Source organism: Chionomys nivalis, chromosome 10 (genome assembly GCF_950005125.1).
Source record: "Chionomys nivalis chromosome 10, mChiNiv1.1, whole genome shotgun sequence".
Lineage (NCBI taxonomy): Eukaryota > Metazoa > Chordata > Mammalia > Rodentia > Cricetidae > Chionomys > Chionomys nivalis.
In genome coordinates this window covers 45,918,121-45,936,278 of record NC_080095.1, presented here as the reverse complement: position 1 = coordinate 45,936,278, position 18,158 = coordinate 45,918,121, and the positions used below count along the sequence as shown (strand labels likewise).

The 18,158-nt window shown below is 38.2% G+C and overlaps 1 protein-coding gene across 2 annotated transcripts in view; it reads left to right on the top strand.

Annotated features, from left to right (window-relative positions):
• The window catches only part of Pals1 (protein associated with LIN7 1, MAGUK p55 family member), an 83,590-nt gene extending 65,995 nt beyond the window's left edge, over nt 1-17,595 (top strand). For both annotated transcript variants that reach the window (XM_057782815.1, XM_057782814.1), the window contains exons 7-15: nt 1,377-1,538; nt 3,091-3,168; nt 4,916-5,099; nt 5,953-6,024; nt 6,308-6,379; nt 8,406-8,573; nt 9,520-9,722; nt 11,410-11,520; nt 14,422-17,595. In XM_057782815.1, the coding sequence (XP_057638798.1) occupies nt 1,377-1,538; nt 3,091-3,168; nt 4,916-5,099; nt 5,953-6,024; nt 6,308-6,379; nt 8,406-8,573; nt 9,520-9,722; nt 11,410-11,520; nt 14,422-14,598 (1,227 nt within the window). In that variant the 3' untranslated portion in view covers nt 14,599-17,595. The remainder of the gene's footprint in view (nt 1-1,376; nt 1,539-3,090; nt 3,169-4,915; nt 5,100-5,952; nt 6,025-6,307; nt 6,380-8,405; nt 8,574-9,519; nt 9,723-11,409; nt 11,521-14,421) is intronic.
• Nucleotides 17,596-18,158: the final 563 nt, after the last annotated feature.

Here is an 18,158-nt window from a genome sequence, read left to right as displayed (position 1 = left end):
GGAAAATATGATCTTTGGGAGCTAGGTAGGTGGCTTCATTGGAGTGTGCTTGGTCCACAAGCACAAACATCTGAAGGTTGCACCCCAGCACCTCTGTGAAGAGCTAGCATGATGGCGTATGTCTGTGATCCCAGCTCTCTCAGCGACAAGCAGATTCCTCTGGAGCCTGGCAAGCCACCAGCCTAGCCAAATCAGTCAGCTCCAGGTTTAGTGACCTTGTTTCCAAATAGGGCTTTTGCATCGCACACACATGCACACATACACACACAAATAGGGGAGTAAAATTTTTTTTAAGAAAAGAATGTATAAGCAGTTTATATAACTAGTTTCTTCCAGGAGATTAAAACGGAAAGTTATGACAATAATAATGTAAATTCTTCAGAAAATTAGGTGTTTTGTAAAAGATTTGTTCATTCACTATGTGTATATGCTTGAGTTCACGTATGTGGGACACATACATGCAGGTACATGAATGAGCCAGGAAAAGAAGTTGTAGCCCTTGGAACTGCAGTTAAAGGGGTTTGTGAGCCGCCCTGTGTGGTTGCTGGGAACAAAGCCCGGGTCCTTTGAAGGAACAGCAAGTGCTGTTAACCACTGAGCCCCAGAAAATAAGTTTTATCTTGTTTCTTACATTTCTAGATTTTGAGTATATTTTTTCACTGTTCTACTGATTTGCATAATAAATATTAGTATTTACTACATTTTAATGTGAACTGACTGCTGCTGTAATTAACTTTTTCTTTTTTTGTTTTTTTATTTTTCAAGACAGGGTTTCTCTGTAGCTTTGGATCCTGTCCGCTCTTTTTTTTTTTTTTTCTCGAGACAGGGTTTCTGTGTGTAACAGTCCTAGCTGTCCTGGAACTAGCTTTTGTAGACCAGACTGGCCTCAAACTCAGAGATCTGCTTGCCTCTGCCTCCCGAGTGCTGGGATTTAAGGCGTGCACCACCACTTCATAGCTTGATTTTCATAATTAACCACATTGCTATTTACCCCTTAATTGTATTTTAAGAAATTATTTATAGTTAGTCCCTGTGTTTATTAGTTATGCCTAGATGTTTCTAGCTCTTGGAATAGGATCCAAAAGAAAAGAATTATGATTTGACTTTTATGTCTTTAAACACTGAGTACATTTTTCTGTTATTATATGCATCAGAAATCTGTGTGATTTCAGAATTTTAAGAGTAAAGTATTTCTGAAACAGTGTTCTGGGGGAATGCTTTGCTTTCATGTGTAATTAGTTATTAACTGTAGCCATGTGAGTGAATTTATTCTCAGATAAAGACTGGTCTTATTAGATTAAAAAATAGGATTTAAAAATGAAATGCTTAACAAAAATTACATTTTTATGTTTAAATTAGATGTTGGGTGTTTTTAGGGTGCCACGGTTCGTAATGAAATGGATTCTGTCATCATCAGCCGGATTGTGAAAGGAGGTGCCGCAGAGAAGAGTGGGCTCTTACACGAAGGAGACGAAGTTCTGGAGATCAACGGCATTGAGATTCGGGGGAAGGATGTCAATGAGGTTTTTGATTTATTGGTACGTTCAGACTGTAGAATAATAATTGATTCATTTAAAAACCTACTTTGTGCCGGGCGGTGGTGGCGCACGCCTTTAATCCCAGCACTCGGGAGGCAGAGACAGGCGGATCTCTGTGAGTTCGAGACCAGCCTGGTCTACAAGAGCTAGTTCCAGGACAGGCTCCAAAAAACCACAGAGAAACCCTGTCTCAAAAAACCAAAAAAAAAAAAAAAAACCTACTTTGTTATTAAACTAGAAGGGATTATTTCAGAGCATTTTTTCAATAACTGGTGAGTATAAGATAGTCTGGCCTAACTTTACAGTATTTGTCAATTTTTGTTATTTTATGTTTGGTTTTTGTTTTGTTTGTTTTTATTTACTTTGAGCCTTATTATATAATAGCTTTATTTTTTTTCCTTTTATTTTTTTAAAGATTTATTTTTATTTTATGTGTGTCTATACATCCAGTGAATGCCTGGTGAATTAAATTAAAATTCAGTTTCTTATTCTCACTAGCTACAATTGAACAAGATTTATTGTGTAGTTAATGGCTGTCATCTTGAGAGATAGCTGCAGCACATTTCTGTTGAGCAAATACTGTTGGGCAATGCTAGCATAATCAGGTACTCACTTCTAATCACCCTTATAAAAAGAGTTTTTAAGATTTGCTTATGTATGTACATGTTCCATGTGATACATGCCTGGTATCTGAGAAAATCTGAAAAGGCCATGAGATCCCCTAGAGCTGGAGTTACATATGGTTGTGAGCCTCCCTACGGATGCTGGGGATCAAACCCAAATTCTCTGCAAGATCAATGAGTGCTCTTTTTTTTTTTTTTTTTTTTTTTTTTTTGGTTTTTCGAGACAGGGTTTCTCTGTGGTTTTTGGAGCCTGTCCTGGAACTAGCTCTTGTAGACCAGGCTGGTCTCGAACTCACAGAGATCCGCCTGCCTCTGCCTCCCAAGTGCTGGGATTAAAGGCGTGCGCCACCACCGCCCGGCTCAATGAGTGCTCTTAATTGATGAGCCATCCTCTCTCTTTCCTTGGTTTCATATGAAATTCTGGCTGTCCTGGAACTTACTATGTAGACTAGGCAGGCCTCAAACTCAGAGAGATACACCTACCCGTACATCCTGAGTACTGGATTAAAGGCATTTGCCACCATGCTCAGAATAATTGTCTTTTGAGGATGGCTTTTGATCATATTATATTGATGTACAAATTATGATCTTTCTCTTTCCTTTTTGAAGATAAGGCCTCCCTCTTGATCTAGGCTGAAGTCAAACTCATTATATAGCCTAGACTGACCTTTTTGGTGATTCTGTCTCATAATTACAAACATCAACCAGTACTCCAGAGACAAACAACATTTATATTCTTAATTGTTTAGCATCAGTTACTATAGTAGTATGTCTACTACCTATTGATATCTATTGTGAAACCTAGAAAATATCGATGTCCATATTTTCACAAAATTGAACTAGGATCATCCTGTTTAGGGAATTTAATCATAAGATCATGGGATGATTTTCATATAAATTTCTAAAGTAATTCAATCTTTCTGTTACAGTCTGACATGCATGGTACTTTGACATTTGTTCTGATCCCTAGTCAACAAATCAAGCCACCTCCTGCTAAAGAAACTGTAGTAAGTAAAGTTTAAAGATTTATTGTTTATTGTTCCTTGACTTCTATCTACTTTTTGGTATTAGAAACTTCACTGAATATAGTGTGTTCAAGTAAAAACAGAGAAATTGAGTGATTTTATCTAAATAAGTATAAGATATCAACATTTAAAATTTAGTAAACTCGGAACTTTTTAAATGTAAAATATACAACATACTTCAGTTGCAGAATTTTTATTATTTTTGACATTGCTGTTATCATTATATGGTTAGAGTTGACTTTAGCTCAGTAACATATAGAAGGTACTTTTACAAACATATATAGCTCATTACTGTCATGTATTGCTGCATGTTGAATATTTAACTTACCTCTATTAAATGATAGACTTGCTTACTGTACAACACAGCAATTTCTATTATATATATATATATATATATATATATATATATATATCTCCAAGAGAATTGGAAACTTATATTCACAGAACAACTTAGACATGAATATTCATGCAAGTATATAATAATAATAATAATAATAAATAAGAACCAAAAAGTTTTTTGAAAAACTTAACAATTGCTTCCAGCAATCATCATACAATACTTTACTTTATGTATTTTATATACTTTAAATCATCATAAAGTATACTTTATCTGTCTGTACACTGAGATATCATTTGATAAAAAGGCTAAAGTGTGAGTATATGCTACAACAAAGAGGAGCTTGAAAAACGCCAATCAAAAGGTTCATTTATATACAATATCCAAAAACAGGTAAATCCATAAAAACAGAAATTTATCAGTGGGACCTTAGATGTGCTATTGGGAAATAGGGAGAGAACAGGAATAATCCCTCGTCAGTATTGAGTGCAGGAAAGTTAAAATAGTCTACCAATATTTATGGTTGGCCTGCCTCTGCATTTACTGAAACCCTAAACTGTGTAGCATATGGATTACATTAAATGTCTGTTTTCATATCAAGAATAGAAGGTTCTCTAGGGAACCCTCTTAGATAAACAGAACGCCACTTGCAAATTGGACAAAGTACCTTTACTGTATTTCCAAACAATACCCAATTAGAGAATCATAATTTCATCAGCATCAAAAATCCCCACTTTATATCCCCTTTAGCCACTATTCACTTTGTCGTCCACCCCACGCCCAGCGTCAACATTGTCCTCATTTTTGGAGACACTAGTTCCTTTGTATTTTATTTTTTATAAATGGATTACATAGATTTGAATAAAATATGGTAAGGATATTTTACCAGTTGATCATCCTGATTTAGATAATTTAGTGTGTGGAACATGCTAGTTACATGCACTTTTAAAAGAAACACTGAGCAGGTAAGGTGCAGTTGCACTGATCATGAAGTCCACGGGCTATGACAGTCCCAGGGAAACTGACACTCACATGGAACACTTAGAGAAGGACCTACCTTTTCTCAAGCGGTTTAGAAGCTGCATACCTTACTGAGGATCACTGTTTTCACAGGTCAAGCTGTTTCTATTCTGCTTCCCTTGCCCTTGATGCACCTTTGTTGGCTGTTAACAGTAACCCAGTTTGAACATCCTTCTACCTTGTAGTTTACAGAGATGTCAACAGATAAGCTTAAGCAAATCTACCCTAAAGTATTGTTACTTAACTAAATTACTTACCTAAATTTTAGTCATTTTTCTGCACCGCTGAAACACATAAGCTACATTGTGCTGGATATTTTGTTTTATCATTGTATGTATTCTTGGTCTTATTTTTACCCTTTTTATATTTCAGATCCATGTAAAAGCTCATTTTGATTATGATCCCTCAGATGACCCTTATGTTCCATGTCGAGAGTTAGGTCTGTCTTTTCAAAAAGGAGATATACTTCATGTGATCAGTCAAGAAGATCCAAATTGGTGGCAGGCCTATAGAGAGGGGGACGAAGACAATCAGCCTCTAGCTGGACTCGTTCCAGGTAAGAGACAAGATTGAAAGCATTTGAAGGACTGAGGGCACAGCCCAGTGGTAGGACATGTACTTAACTGTGCAGAAGCATGCTACCATAATCCATAGCATCTTTTCCCCTAATTTATTTGAAGGCAGAGATCTGAGATGAAGGTTAGACCTTGAAAACCTCTTGCATTAATCCATTGAGAAAAAAGTGTTTTCTACTTATTTGTAACATTTGTAACAAAGGTAGAAATTAAATTATTATCACATATACATACATGAAAACGAAAGGAGAAATATAAATGCCAATGAATATGTATGTTGACTGGTGTCTTGGAACTAGAAAATGATAAATAATACATATGATTATACATAGATTGATAATCTGTGTCAAAATTTCAACATTTGCAGGCTAGAGGTGATTTAGCAATTGAGTGTATACTGCTCTTTCAAATGACCCAAATTTGGTTCCCAGTATCTACATTGCACACACCACACATACACATAATTAAAAACAAACCTTTTTGTTAAAAAGGGCATTTGTAGGCTATATAGCTTAGCTGGAATTATTCTTGTGTTGGCAGAAGGGTTAGTAAGGCAGTGTGAAAAATTACTTCTAGTGTTTTTTTCTTTGATTAAAAATATTTTTTTTTTTCGAGACAGGGTTTCTCCGTAGTTTTTGGTTCCTGTCCTGGAACTAGCTCTTGTAGACCAGGCTGGCCTCGAACTCACAGAGATCCACCTGCCTCTGCCTCCCGAGTGCTGGGATTAAAGGTGTTTGCCACCACCGCCCGGCTTTTTTTTTTTTTTGGATTAAAAAATATTTTTCATCCTTTTATCTCAACTGTTTTCCTGGTTTTTTTCTCTTTGTTACTCAGGGAAAAGCTTCCAGCAGCAACGAGAAGCCATGAAGCAAACCATAGAAGAGGATAAGGAGCCTGAAAAGTCAGGTTAGATACCAGAGTCCTGGGTTTTCATCTGCAGCCATGCTGAATATACACACTAGAATTTTCAGTAGAGGAAGGTGTATGCGTTGAGGGAGTAAGAGAAGAGACAAAACTCATTATCTTTAGTTGTAGGAAAAAATGAAAACATTAGACATCTGCCTACAGTGTGTAGTTAATAGAAAATGACAAAATAGTTCTGTCATATACGGGTTGTATCTTAGATCAGTATGAAATAGCATTGTTTAAGGACAAAAATACTGTATAACTATTTTTGATTAATCAACAGGAAAACTGTGGTGTGCAAAGAAGAATAAAAAGAAGAGGAAAAAAGTTTTATATAACGCCAATAAAAATGATGGTAAGTTCTAATCTCAAGTATAGCAGGTGTTGTATCTATAACATCTGTAATAGTCAGTTGTCTCCTGTAAGGAGTATAGAAGGAGTTGCATTTATAACGTCTATAATAGTCCATTTTTCCCGCAAGGTTTGGAGTTTTTTCAATTCAAGGTATTTGCAAAATTATTACTTGTTTCTAAGAATTTTTTTCAAAAAAAGTGAAATAAAATATGAAGTTTGTGTACAATATCTTAAGTCACAAAGTCAACTCATTCTACAGAGCACACTCCTTGCTGGGTAAGGTCAGCACACAGGAATGCTTCTCTTATCTTGACAGATTGCTAGGATCAGAAGTTTTAAAGTCACAACATTTCTCAAAATCCAGAACTCTGGCCACACTGGGTTAATGTTCCCAGGACAGCATCTGCCACCCTGACTGGCAGCTGTGGCTCAGATGGTGGCACCGACAATCTGGGTCAGCCAACATCGCTACTTGTCATTTTTCTTATTTTCTAGTATTCTGCACCTGATACCTTTTGAATGGTCTTCATTGCATTTAAATTCCTTAGCCCTGCTTTGGTCCACATTAGAAAAGCAAGATAATAAGTCAGAAGCACTACTTTAAAAATATGCAAGGCTTATTTCTCAAGAATGTGAAGCATAAATTAAACTACTGAAATAAAATTTAGGATAATTAGATATTCTTGTTTGTTGGTTTGTTTTTTGAGATAGTTTCTCTCTGTATTAGCCCTGACTGTCCTGGAACTCTCTGTAGACCTGGTTGAGCATGAACTCACGGAGATCCACCTGCCTCTGCCTCCTGAGTGCTGGGATTTAAGACATGGGCCATCATCCAGCTAGATTATTAGATATTCTATATGATGCTGAATCTAAAATTCAATCAGCTTTAATAATTGCTTTCTAAAGCAAGCATCCTTTATGTTTGGTACTTTATGTAACTAAGAAGATGCAATAAGTTTTTAATCTCACAGGCTAAAACTGATGAATATCTTTGCCTAGTACATTGCAGATCTAAGTGGGATGAACCCTGCTTGCTTTCTTTTCCTTTCTGCCTCCACTCCCGATCTTTCTGCAGAGAATTGAATCTGGGACCTCATGCATTAAGGCAGATGTTCCACTGCTGAGCCACATCCCAGCACCTTTTATTTTATTTTTTAAAACTGACTCAAATTGACCAAGTACAGCTCTGAGAGTTTCTATACTGTAGGAAACTTGCAAATCTGAAGCCCCCAAATGTTGATATGAGTAAGTCTGGAAATTAGAATGCCACATCAGAAGAAGCTCAGGAGATAGAAAATGGCTGAGAAAAGAAGCAGTTGTCATTACTACTGGAAGCAGCTGCTGTGCTCCATGATCGTGAATGATGTGCTTTTGTCTCCACAGTAAATTCCTTGAGGTTGCAGACTAAGACATTCTAGTTATATTAAAATTTCTGCTTAAATTTTTGCAACTAAACAGTTGAGTTTAAAATTAAACAAATGTAGTCTGAGCTCCATCCAACTCTATGCTGGACACTAGTAAGTCTCAAAAAGCTCCCTCCCTCGTGGAACTTCCAGTGCCCCTTCCTGACACAGGCTGTTAATGCTCACCTTTGTTCTGACTTGCTAGCTTTAGGAACGTTACTTCACTATTTATAGTTTGTCTTTTGAATCATGGTTCTGAGTTAAAGAATAAATAGTACAAGTATGGTTTATTTTTAACTTGTTCCTACAGGAAAACCTTCTAGCATTCTCAGACACACTGGTTGTGGTCACTGTATGCAGACATTTACCCATGCGTTCTGTCATTATATCTGATCCTAAAAATAACCCGATGAAGGGAAGTCTTTATGAAAACAACACATTCTACCATGAGCTTATCCACTAGCAGTCTCCTCTGTTACAGCAGGCACTGCAAACTAGTTACTTCAAATTAGACAGGGTTACTTAGACACCTCAATACCTGTGTACTCAGTGATTTTATGTAAGAAAGTATATCTTTTTGACATGGCATTCTTTCTGAAATCCTTAACTCTTTCTTTCCCAAAGATTATGACAATGAAGAGATCTTAACATATGAGGAAATGTCACTTTACCATCAGCCAGCAAATAGAAAAAGACCTATCATATTGATTGGTCCACAGAACTGTGGCCAGAATGAACTGCGTCAGAGACTCATGAACAAAGAAAAAGACCGCTTTGCATCTGCAGTTCCTCGTAAGTTTGGACACATTCCTATTTTCCTGTGCTTTTCTCAGAATCTTAACTACCCAGGGAAAAATATTCATTTTATTGAACTCGTATTGCCAATGAAAGAGGAAATTTGCTTAACCAAACCTATTGGCAAATTTTTACTGAAGGTAGTTCTTGAGGAATTAAAATGCTCCAAAGTGTGTGGCACTAGGGGATTTTCTAAATCAAGTTTAGTTTAGACCCCTTTCCCTATTGCTAGGAAACCCAGTTCCTGACTCTTTAGACTCTTGTTGAAGATAGAAATTTAGACCTAATTTTTGAAAACAAATTTAAGATTACATAGTACCTTCTCTTTTTATTTTTTTAAGATTTATTATGTACACAATGTTCTGTCTACATATTTGCCTACATCCAGAAGAGGACACCAGATTTCATTACAGATCTCATCACCATACGGTTGCTGGGAGTTGAACTCAGGACTCCTGAGTTCAATGCTCTCAACCACTGAGCCATCTCCTCAGCCCACAGTACCTACTCTTAATGAAAATAAACTTTAAGGAAAGGTGACTTGGCAGTGCTTTACAGTGTAAACAAAATGGATCACAGCAGCTAAGGTTAACTATGAAGACAATGCAAATACTTTTTCTTCATGCCTCCATAGGAACAGTGCTAAGCACACAGCCCCTTACCAACTCCTTATTTCATAATCTGTGTTATAAAGTAAAAATTCTTCCTGGCTTCATCCTTCTCCACACTGATCCATATTTGTCAATAATTATTATTAAAGATTTATTTATCTGTATGTTGGGGAGGCGTGTACAGTTCGTGCACTTGCTTGCTGAGAGCAGAAGAGGCTTGCTTGTGCCCTAGGGCTGTAGGCCGCCTGATAGGAGTCTCATTAGGACCTGTTCCTCCGATCCACCCTCCGGCCCCTTGTGTTTATTATTTTTCTCTGGTTTTGTTTGCTTAGATACAACTCGGAACAGGCGAGACCACGAAGTAGCTGGTAGAGACTACCACTTTGTTTCACGGCAAGCGTTTGAAGCAGATATAGCAGCTGGCAAGTTCATTGAACATGGTGAATTTGAGAAAAATTTGTATGGAACCAGCATAGATTCTGTACGACAAGTAATTAACTCTGGCAAAATATGTCTCTTAAGTCTTCGAACACAGGTAAAACTAGAACATTCTTTTAGAGTATTGAACTTGGAGGGCATTTTGTAAAGTAATCTAGTAGAACCTGTATTTGGGCTGGACGCGCGCCTTTAATCCCAGCACTTGGGAGGCAGAGACAGGTGGATCTCTGAGTTTGAGGCTACTCTAGTCTACAAAGTGAGTTCCAGGACAGGTCCTAAAGCTACAGAAAAACTCTTCTCGATAATCCCCCCCCCCACAAAAAAAAAACCATATATTTGGGTCCAAGAATGACAGATTATTTCAGTTCTCATACAATTGTTTCAGTTCTCATATAATTTTCCACTCATTTTCTAAAGCAAATATGTAGCTAACTCAGTCTCTTTCACTTTCAACACAAGCGCGCATTGTGTGTGTGTGTGTGTGTGTGTGTGTGTGTGTGTGTGTGTGTATATGAGAAGCTTAAAATAGGTACTAATGATACATTAAGTCTCTAGAGCTACCTTTTCTGGTCTGACAAAAATTAGAAAATTTCAAAGGTTATTCTTAGTTTTAAAGTCCATTATTTCAAGAGCCCACAAGTATCACAGTCAAGACTCAGAGTTTCCTGAGTAATAAAACCTTAGATTCACCTATTTGACAGAGTATTCCAAACTTAAAATTACTAGGCAATATTTCTTAGATTTCTATTTTGAACATTACCTTTAGAAATTTGGGGTTTTAAGCATTGTGTTTGCTATGGAAATGATTTGCTTTTTATAAATGATTCAGCTTTAACATAGAACTTTAATTAATGTGGCTGAGTCTGTTGCTGCTATCAACTCAAGCCATAAAATCAGTGGGCAAGGTGGGCATGGTGGCACATGCCTTTAATCCCAGCAGTCAGGAGACGGAGGCAGAGGCAGGCAGATTTCTCTGAGTTCGAGGCTAGCCTGGCCTACAAAGCAAGTTCCAGGACAGCTAGGGCTAGTATACAGTGAAATTCTATCTCTAAAAACAAAGAAAAAAAAAAATCAGTGCACATTAGGTGGATGTACATAGATAGACGTTGACTCTTGAATGACTTCCTAAAATAGTAATTTGTTTTTTGCTTATTTGTTTTGGGTTTGGATTTTTAGAGGGCAGAGACATTGGGTTTGTGCTATTTCAATCATAAACATTTTAGGAAACTTTTTAATTTCTTTTGAAATTCTTTATTTGGATTAACAAACATTAACAAATAAGATTTCAAATAGTTTAGCATATTAGTGTCTCTTCACATGAGAAAGGGCGTGTCTGCAATCCTGCCTGTTACCGTACTTCAGCCTAAGTGTGCACGGTGACGCAGCACTAGAAAGGGCGAGTCCCGAGTCTCACTGCATACAATCCTGCTTCGGGTTGGTGTGCTTGGCCTGGGGGCCAGAAGCTTTTCTCTGGTTTTGCTTTTTAGTATCTTCACCTAGAAAGGCAACTTCCTGGATTCTAATTCCTCAAAAATGATTTTTAATGTGGTTATTATAATCCACATGATTTATTATCATACAGTTGTAATCCCTTCAATATCTTTTACCTCTGTTTCAGTAAATAGAACAGTAGAATAACATATGTGAATTTATATTTATATACTTTTATAGGGAATGACATTATGATGAAATGCTTAGAAACATGATAGACATCTTAACAATATATATTATTGAGAAATAATTCGATGATAGGAGTTATTTTAAAAAACCAAATATCTTTACAGTCTTTGAAGACCCTCCGGAATTCAGATTTGAAACCTTATATCATCTTCATTGCACCACCTTCACAAGAAAGACTTCGGGCATTGTTAGCCAAAGAGGGCAAGAATCCAAAGGTAAGCTTGTCACAGTGCTGTATCATTCCACTGACACAAGCAAGAACCCTCCCTCACCTAATCTCCCGGAGCTGAGAAACTGTATCAGCATCACCTCTGAAGCCGATTGTTCTTTCTGTATCACTTGCCCCAAAACTGCCACAGCTGCAGCTGGCTGAACCATGGCAGCTCTCCAAATCAGCCGCTGCTCACCCCCTCAACCCCTGCTGCCAACCCCAGATCTATGAGGACCTCTGGAATTCCTTAAGTCTCCTTTAATCTCCATCAAGGTCTGACATGTCCAAGGTGTTCATACTGCTTGCTGCCTCCTCCCCACTCCAAAGGTCTCAGCAAATCCTTGGCAATCGTCCACATTTTCAGGGTTTCAGAATTTTTTTTTTTTATCTGAACTTTGCTTTGGTTTTTTTTTCCTTTCATTTTTGAACATGATCTGGAACAGAAAGGGGAAAAAAAGTTTTTTTTTTTTTTTTTTTTTTTTGGTTTTTCGAGACAGGGTTTCTCTGTGGTTTTGGAGCCTGTCCTGGAACTAGCTCTTGTAGACCAGGCTGGTCTCGAACTCACAGAGATCCGCCTGCCTCTGCCACCCGAGTGCTGGGATTAAAGGCGTGCGCCACCATCGCCCGGCGTGGAAAAAAGTTTTGAATTAGTTTCTGTCGCTGCTGAATGTGTTGATGGAGTCCATGTATATGATTGTACATTTTCCTGATGAATGAGAATCTTCCCATGTGGGCATGTGAGCATATGCTTCTGTGACGGCCTCAAGCCAAGCCTTGTCATTCTTTAAAAGTTGGGTTGGTTTTGTATCCCTTTAGCATTATTTTTACTGTGTGTGTGTATGTGTTCCATGATGGCTATCAAGGTCAGAGGGGGACCTGTCTTGAAGACAGCATGCAAACATATCAATGCAAGTGGAATAAAAAGGCAACCATACACAGCACCCTCTAGCCAGCAAGTACAGAGGGTGTTTACAAGTGTGCTTGGACAGTAAGAATGTATGATGGGTCCCCCTGTAGCCCTTGGTGGCTTTAAACAATGCAGACCAGCCTTACAGTACATGATACAACTAGTGGGTAAACACAAATCTTAGTGTTACTTACTCGGTACCAAATGTAAATCATCAGTGAACGTCTTGTAATCTCAGTTGTGGAGTCTGTCCTGAATTGAAGGGGGCTTGAGAGTAGATGGTATGAAGTGACGGATGATAGGTTTTGATGAGAGGTTAATTTTTTTTCAGCTCATAAAATTTTTAGGTAAAGCGTTTTATCTGAGTCATGGATTATAATTTGAACAAGAAATTCAGTTATACGGTAGTAGATGATATAAAAGATGAAGTAATGCTTTAGTTTGTTAACAACTTATCCAAGTTTTGAGTAGACAGGTTTTATAAAAATGTATACTGTTTGGATAACTGATAAATACTGTTGAACAAAGCATCTTGGGTACCCAATGTGTACTGCTTGGATAATTGATAAATACTGTTGAACAAAGCATCTTGGGTACCCAATCACAGCATTTCAAAATGGAGATCAGATAGCTATGCGCGAGTCGCCATGCTTTTACTGTGTTTTCCTGTTGCTCTTGAGTGGAAGTCATTGTTTGGGCCTAATACAGTGATGTGTGACTTCACCATTTGGTCTGAAGTTTAATTAGCCATGTTGATTGACAAGTGCGGTTTGGGGTAGTTTCCATTTCTTGACCGTGAGCCTGATTTATTGTAAGGTTCTGGATAATTTTTACTTATAGCTTTGCCACTGGCTTGTCTCCATTAAATATCATTTCCTTTACTCGGGATTTTAAAGTAGCTCGTCTTATATTGTTTCCCAAACTCTAGTGGGATATTCCTTTGCATCTTAAACTGTCCTTTGTAGGACCAAGCGGGGCCAGTCTTGGCAGCACATACCTTTAATCCCAGCACTCAGGAGGCAAAGGTAGGCAGATCTCTATGAGCTCCATACCTGCCTGGTTTACATAGGGATTTCCAGGACTACCAGAGCCATATAGAGAAAAACTGCATGGGGGGGGGGGATTAAATAAAAAATAAAACTGTTCTTAGGAGAGCCCAGTGTGGTGGTATATACTTGCTATCCCTCACTAGAAGTAGGAAGGCCAAGAGTTCAAGGCCAGCCTGAGGATACATAACCAGATCCTGTTTTAAACAGAAAGGGAAAAAAAAGAAAAAACAGGAAGGAAAGAATCTTTTGTACAGAGTTTTAAAGTATATTAAGTAGAATATTTCCCCCAGCTGTTATTAAATCTTGGGCTGATACAAGATTGTCTTAGTAAGAGAATGCCACACACATAAAACACATTTGTTAGTGTAATCAAGACAGGGTCTCAAGTATGTAGCCCTGGGTGGTTTGGAACTTAACCTGCCTCTGCCTCTTGAGTGCTGAGTTCAAAGGTGTGTGCCACCAGGCCCAGCAGAAGCAAATGCTCCTGTGAAGAGTGTGCTAGAGGCACTTACTCTAATCAGAAAGTGGGACCTCATATTATACAAGACGTTACTATTATTTTTTTAAATATTTGCTTATGTTTGTGTGTATGGGTGTTTTGCCTGCACTTACGTCTGCATCACAGGCCTAAAGTCCCCTAGGAGGTCAGAAGAGGGCAACAGTTACCGATAGTTATGAACTGTCGTGTGAGTGTTGGGACCAAAACTGGGTAGCGCTTTTAACTGCTGAACCATCTTTCCAGCCCCCAGTGTTTGAAAATGAAAGTTTTTAGGGAATTCAGAGTAATCACCCATGTTCTTCAAACAGCAATTGTGAAGATACTGATGCAAAGGTGGCCCAAGAGAAGAGTTGGAAAGGAACTCTGGAGTCTACAGAAGAAAACCATGTAGGGACACTCCTCAGTCATGCTGTATTGTGTGTGACCTCAGTTTTTATTTTTCCTTTGCAGCCTGAAGAGCTAAGGGAGATCATTGAAAAGACTAGAGAGATGGAACAAAACAATGGCCACTACTTTGACACTGCAATCGTGAACTCAGATCTTGACAAAGCCTACCAGGAGTTGCTTAGGCTCATTAACAAACTGGACACTGAACCTCAGTGGGTGCCATCCACTTGGCTAAGGTGAAGGAGACGGCTCTTTGATTCTGCATCACCATGTTGAACTTCATTTGGCAAACCACCAACAGGAAGATGGCCTCAGTGCTGAAAATAAGGTAGAAGGAGACAGAGTAAGCAGCTGGCCTCTCTGTAGATCTCTTACACTAGGAAAAAGGTCCCTTATGCAGTTTGTACACAACACTCTCATCTCCTGTGCATGGCTTTAGGGACCCTTGGCTTGTTTGGAGATTTCTTCAGAGCATTTCTGATTTATCCCGGTGAAACCCTTTGTTTTCACCTTCCTGACTCTTTGCCTCTCAGTCAGATGTCCATGAAGAAATTGGTATGTATATACATAATACTTCATGTCTCACAGAGTTATAAATATTAACATTATTTAACACTTAACTTAAATGACTTTGTGGAATTACTGGGAGAAGGAGCTGTGCTTCTGTGCATGGGAATAACAGTATTTTCTTAAACAACTGATTTCGTCATCAGAAATATTTCTCTTAAAAAGGAAAAAAAAGGTGCCGCTTTAGTTTGGAGCGACTTTTTAAGTTTAAATTTATTTGTATGTCTTTTCTTTCTGAAAAACATTCCATCGGGAATACCAACTTTGCTGGGCATGGCAGGACATACCTTTTGATCCTAGCACTCGGGAGGCCGAGGAGGGTCTCTAAATGCGAAACTAGTCTACAGAGTGAGTTACAGGACAACCAGGGCTATACAAAGAAGCCCTGCCTCAAAAAAACAAAATAAAAAAAAAAACCAACTTTTTAGTTTGGACTTCGTGGATGAGAGTGCACACCCAGCAACCTCTAGTGCAGTTAAAAGTATAGAAAAGATGCTGACATTTTTAAAGATAGAATTTTCTAAATTCTTTTAGTAAATTGTGGTGATTTGATAGCCTTGATTCCTTTTTCTGATACGAGAGTTCGTATAAACTGTGTTGACCATTGAGGTTTCTTCCTCGTGATGGAAATAGTTTTTTATTTCCATGGAAAGATAATAACACAATTGACAGTTTCTGCATTTTTATATCAGAGTACAGAATTTTATCTGACTGTGCTATGTATGTATCAAACTGGAAATCTGTTGTACTGTATGCTGATATTTAGCAGATTAATAAATAGCTGTCTTCGGCATTGGGATATAATTTTATGCACATATACACTGAAGGAACACCATGACAACTAACTTAGAGATCAGAAGGAAGACTTAAAAGTCACTGAGAATTTTAGAAAAGGACATTGGAGGAAAGTCCATTTAAGCAAATACAGTCAAGGTTTGTCCTAACAAGGTCTACCTTGTGACCGAAATACAACAGCTTGCTATATCTCAAATGTGATTTAAAAAAATCTTAAATAGGATTCTTGTACTGTTTATCAGCTACAGCTTTAAAATGCAGCGTCTGCAAATCCAAATGGAAAGTTAACTTGTAGTCTTCTCGAGCCTTTAAGGAAAGTGTAATGTGTGACAATGTGAATGTCTTCATTTGTGTAGCTACAGCATTTCATGTTCCCAAAGCTAAACACTGGAATGATACTGAACTGTCACTTTGCACAAGCAGTTGTTGTTAATGTCTTGTCAGTGCCCTTCATGTGTCTGATCTCTCTTCTACATAATCTTATGAAACAAATTAGAGTTTGTGATGTCTTATTATGTTCAATTTTTGCATGGCTTTTGTAGTTGGCTGGCAAGTGTGTCTACTTAGAAATATTTTTTAAAATAATTTTCCTTTGGAATAAAGGAACGTTCTTGGGTTGAGGGAAGGAATGCTATTACACAGCCTTGAGTCTGAACACTCCCAGTTTACAGCAGAAAAAGCCAAGTCCACACCCTTGTCAGCACTGAAGGTCAATTTACTTAGCACTTAAAAGAAATCTTTTCAGTTTTCCTCTCTCCTCAGGAGTGAGCAGTACTCTATGGTCAGTAGAGCTTTGTGATCTGCATACTGAGAATTCTGACTGACAGAGACTTGGTGCACACCTGTAACCTCGGCAGGACGAGCTAGGTAGAGAAGGCTGGCCTGAGCTACGGAAACACGTGGGAGGGGGAGGAAAGGAAAGAAAAGATCGTTGGATTTGAGTAAAGCTGTAAGTAGTGTCAGTGCCACTGGTGACAGCGGGGTTGTACGCTCTCAGCTCAAACACATGACCTTCACAGGCAGAGTCTGAACTTGGGCACGTGTGAGGCCACCGTGCATGCTTATAGACTGATTTTCAAGATCAGTGAGATGCTATCGTTCTCTTTACTCATATCCATAGATGGATAGTATATACTTATCCTGAACTTTTCTAAATCCTAGTGACTATGAATATACTAATGCTCAACAAAGTCCATAAACATAGCGAAAAGTTAAGCTATGCTAACTTAAAAAAAAAAAAAGCCTTATTATATATGTAATTGTACAGCATTAGGGCTAATTCGATTCCCTATCCCTCTGTGGTTCTGATTGGAAACTTCAGTGCTAATGGGAAGCCTTAGGCACTTACAGAAGTGATATTGTGGCTGGCAGGAGCATGGCTCAGTTGGTAGAGTATTGCCCAGCATGCACAAAGCCCTGGCTAGACCCCCAGCACCGGGGGTTCATGGCTGTAGTCCCAGAGTTTGAAAAGTGGAAGCAGAAGGATCAGCAGCTATATCAGCCACATGGACCCTGTCTAGATAGTATCAGCTGATGACATATCCTCGGGAAATCCAAACAAGGAAGTACTGGCATTTCTTTAGTCTTCCTATGTCAGAACAAATTAGTATTTAGACTGGTCCAGGTTAGCTTTCTGTGAAAATCTAGGGTATGGATTGTTTTCCTTCCCTCGTGGCCTAAGGAGTAATTATTGACAAGGAATGATTTGAATGTAATTTTTGTGAGTGTGTGGAAACTATTAACCAGGGATTTATCCTGAATGAAGGTAATCACTCTGACATTAATTAATCTCCCTTTGTACTGTCTTGTTTCTCCACTGTTCTCTTGAGATGTCATACTGCACACTGTATTGTAAAAATAAAAAGTAAAACTATATTTCAAATCATAAAAGCCACTAAATACTTTTTTATTTTATTCCTATCCAAGGTTTGTATACATCCATTCCTCTTCCAAGGGTTTGTTAGAAGCAACACTGCTGGAATCTCTATACAAATTATAGTATAATTTGTCATGGGTTGTCCTTTAATGGCATAGATGGCCAGTCCTATTTCTTTATTGGTTGGAACAAACAAGAAACTTTTGTTTTTTGAGATAAGGTCTCTCTACAGAGTCCTGGCTGTGCTGGAACTCATTTTGTAAACCAGGCTGGCCTCAAACTCACAGAGATCCGCCTGCCTCTGCCTCCAAAGTGTTGGGATTAAAGGTGTGTGCTACCAGACCTAGCCTTTAAACCAAAACTATTGAAAATAGCCAACTGAGAGTTGAGAAAACAAAACTCTCAGAGATTAGAGGTATATGATAGACAAACTAACTTGGGGGAGGCCAAAAATTTGAGAGTATCTGAGTTGATGGCACATACTTGATTTGTCTTGGTGTTTATGTCCCGAAGATCACAAATTGTAAACAAGTTTCACTGTATAGGTGCGAGCTGCCGTGCT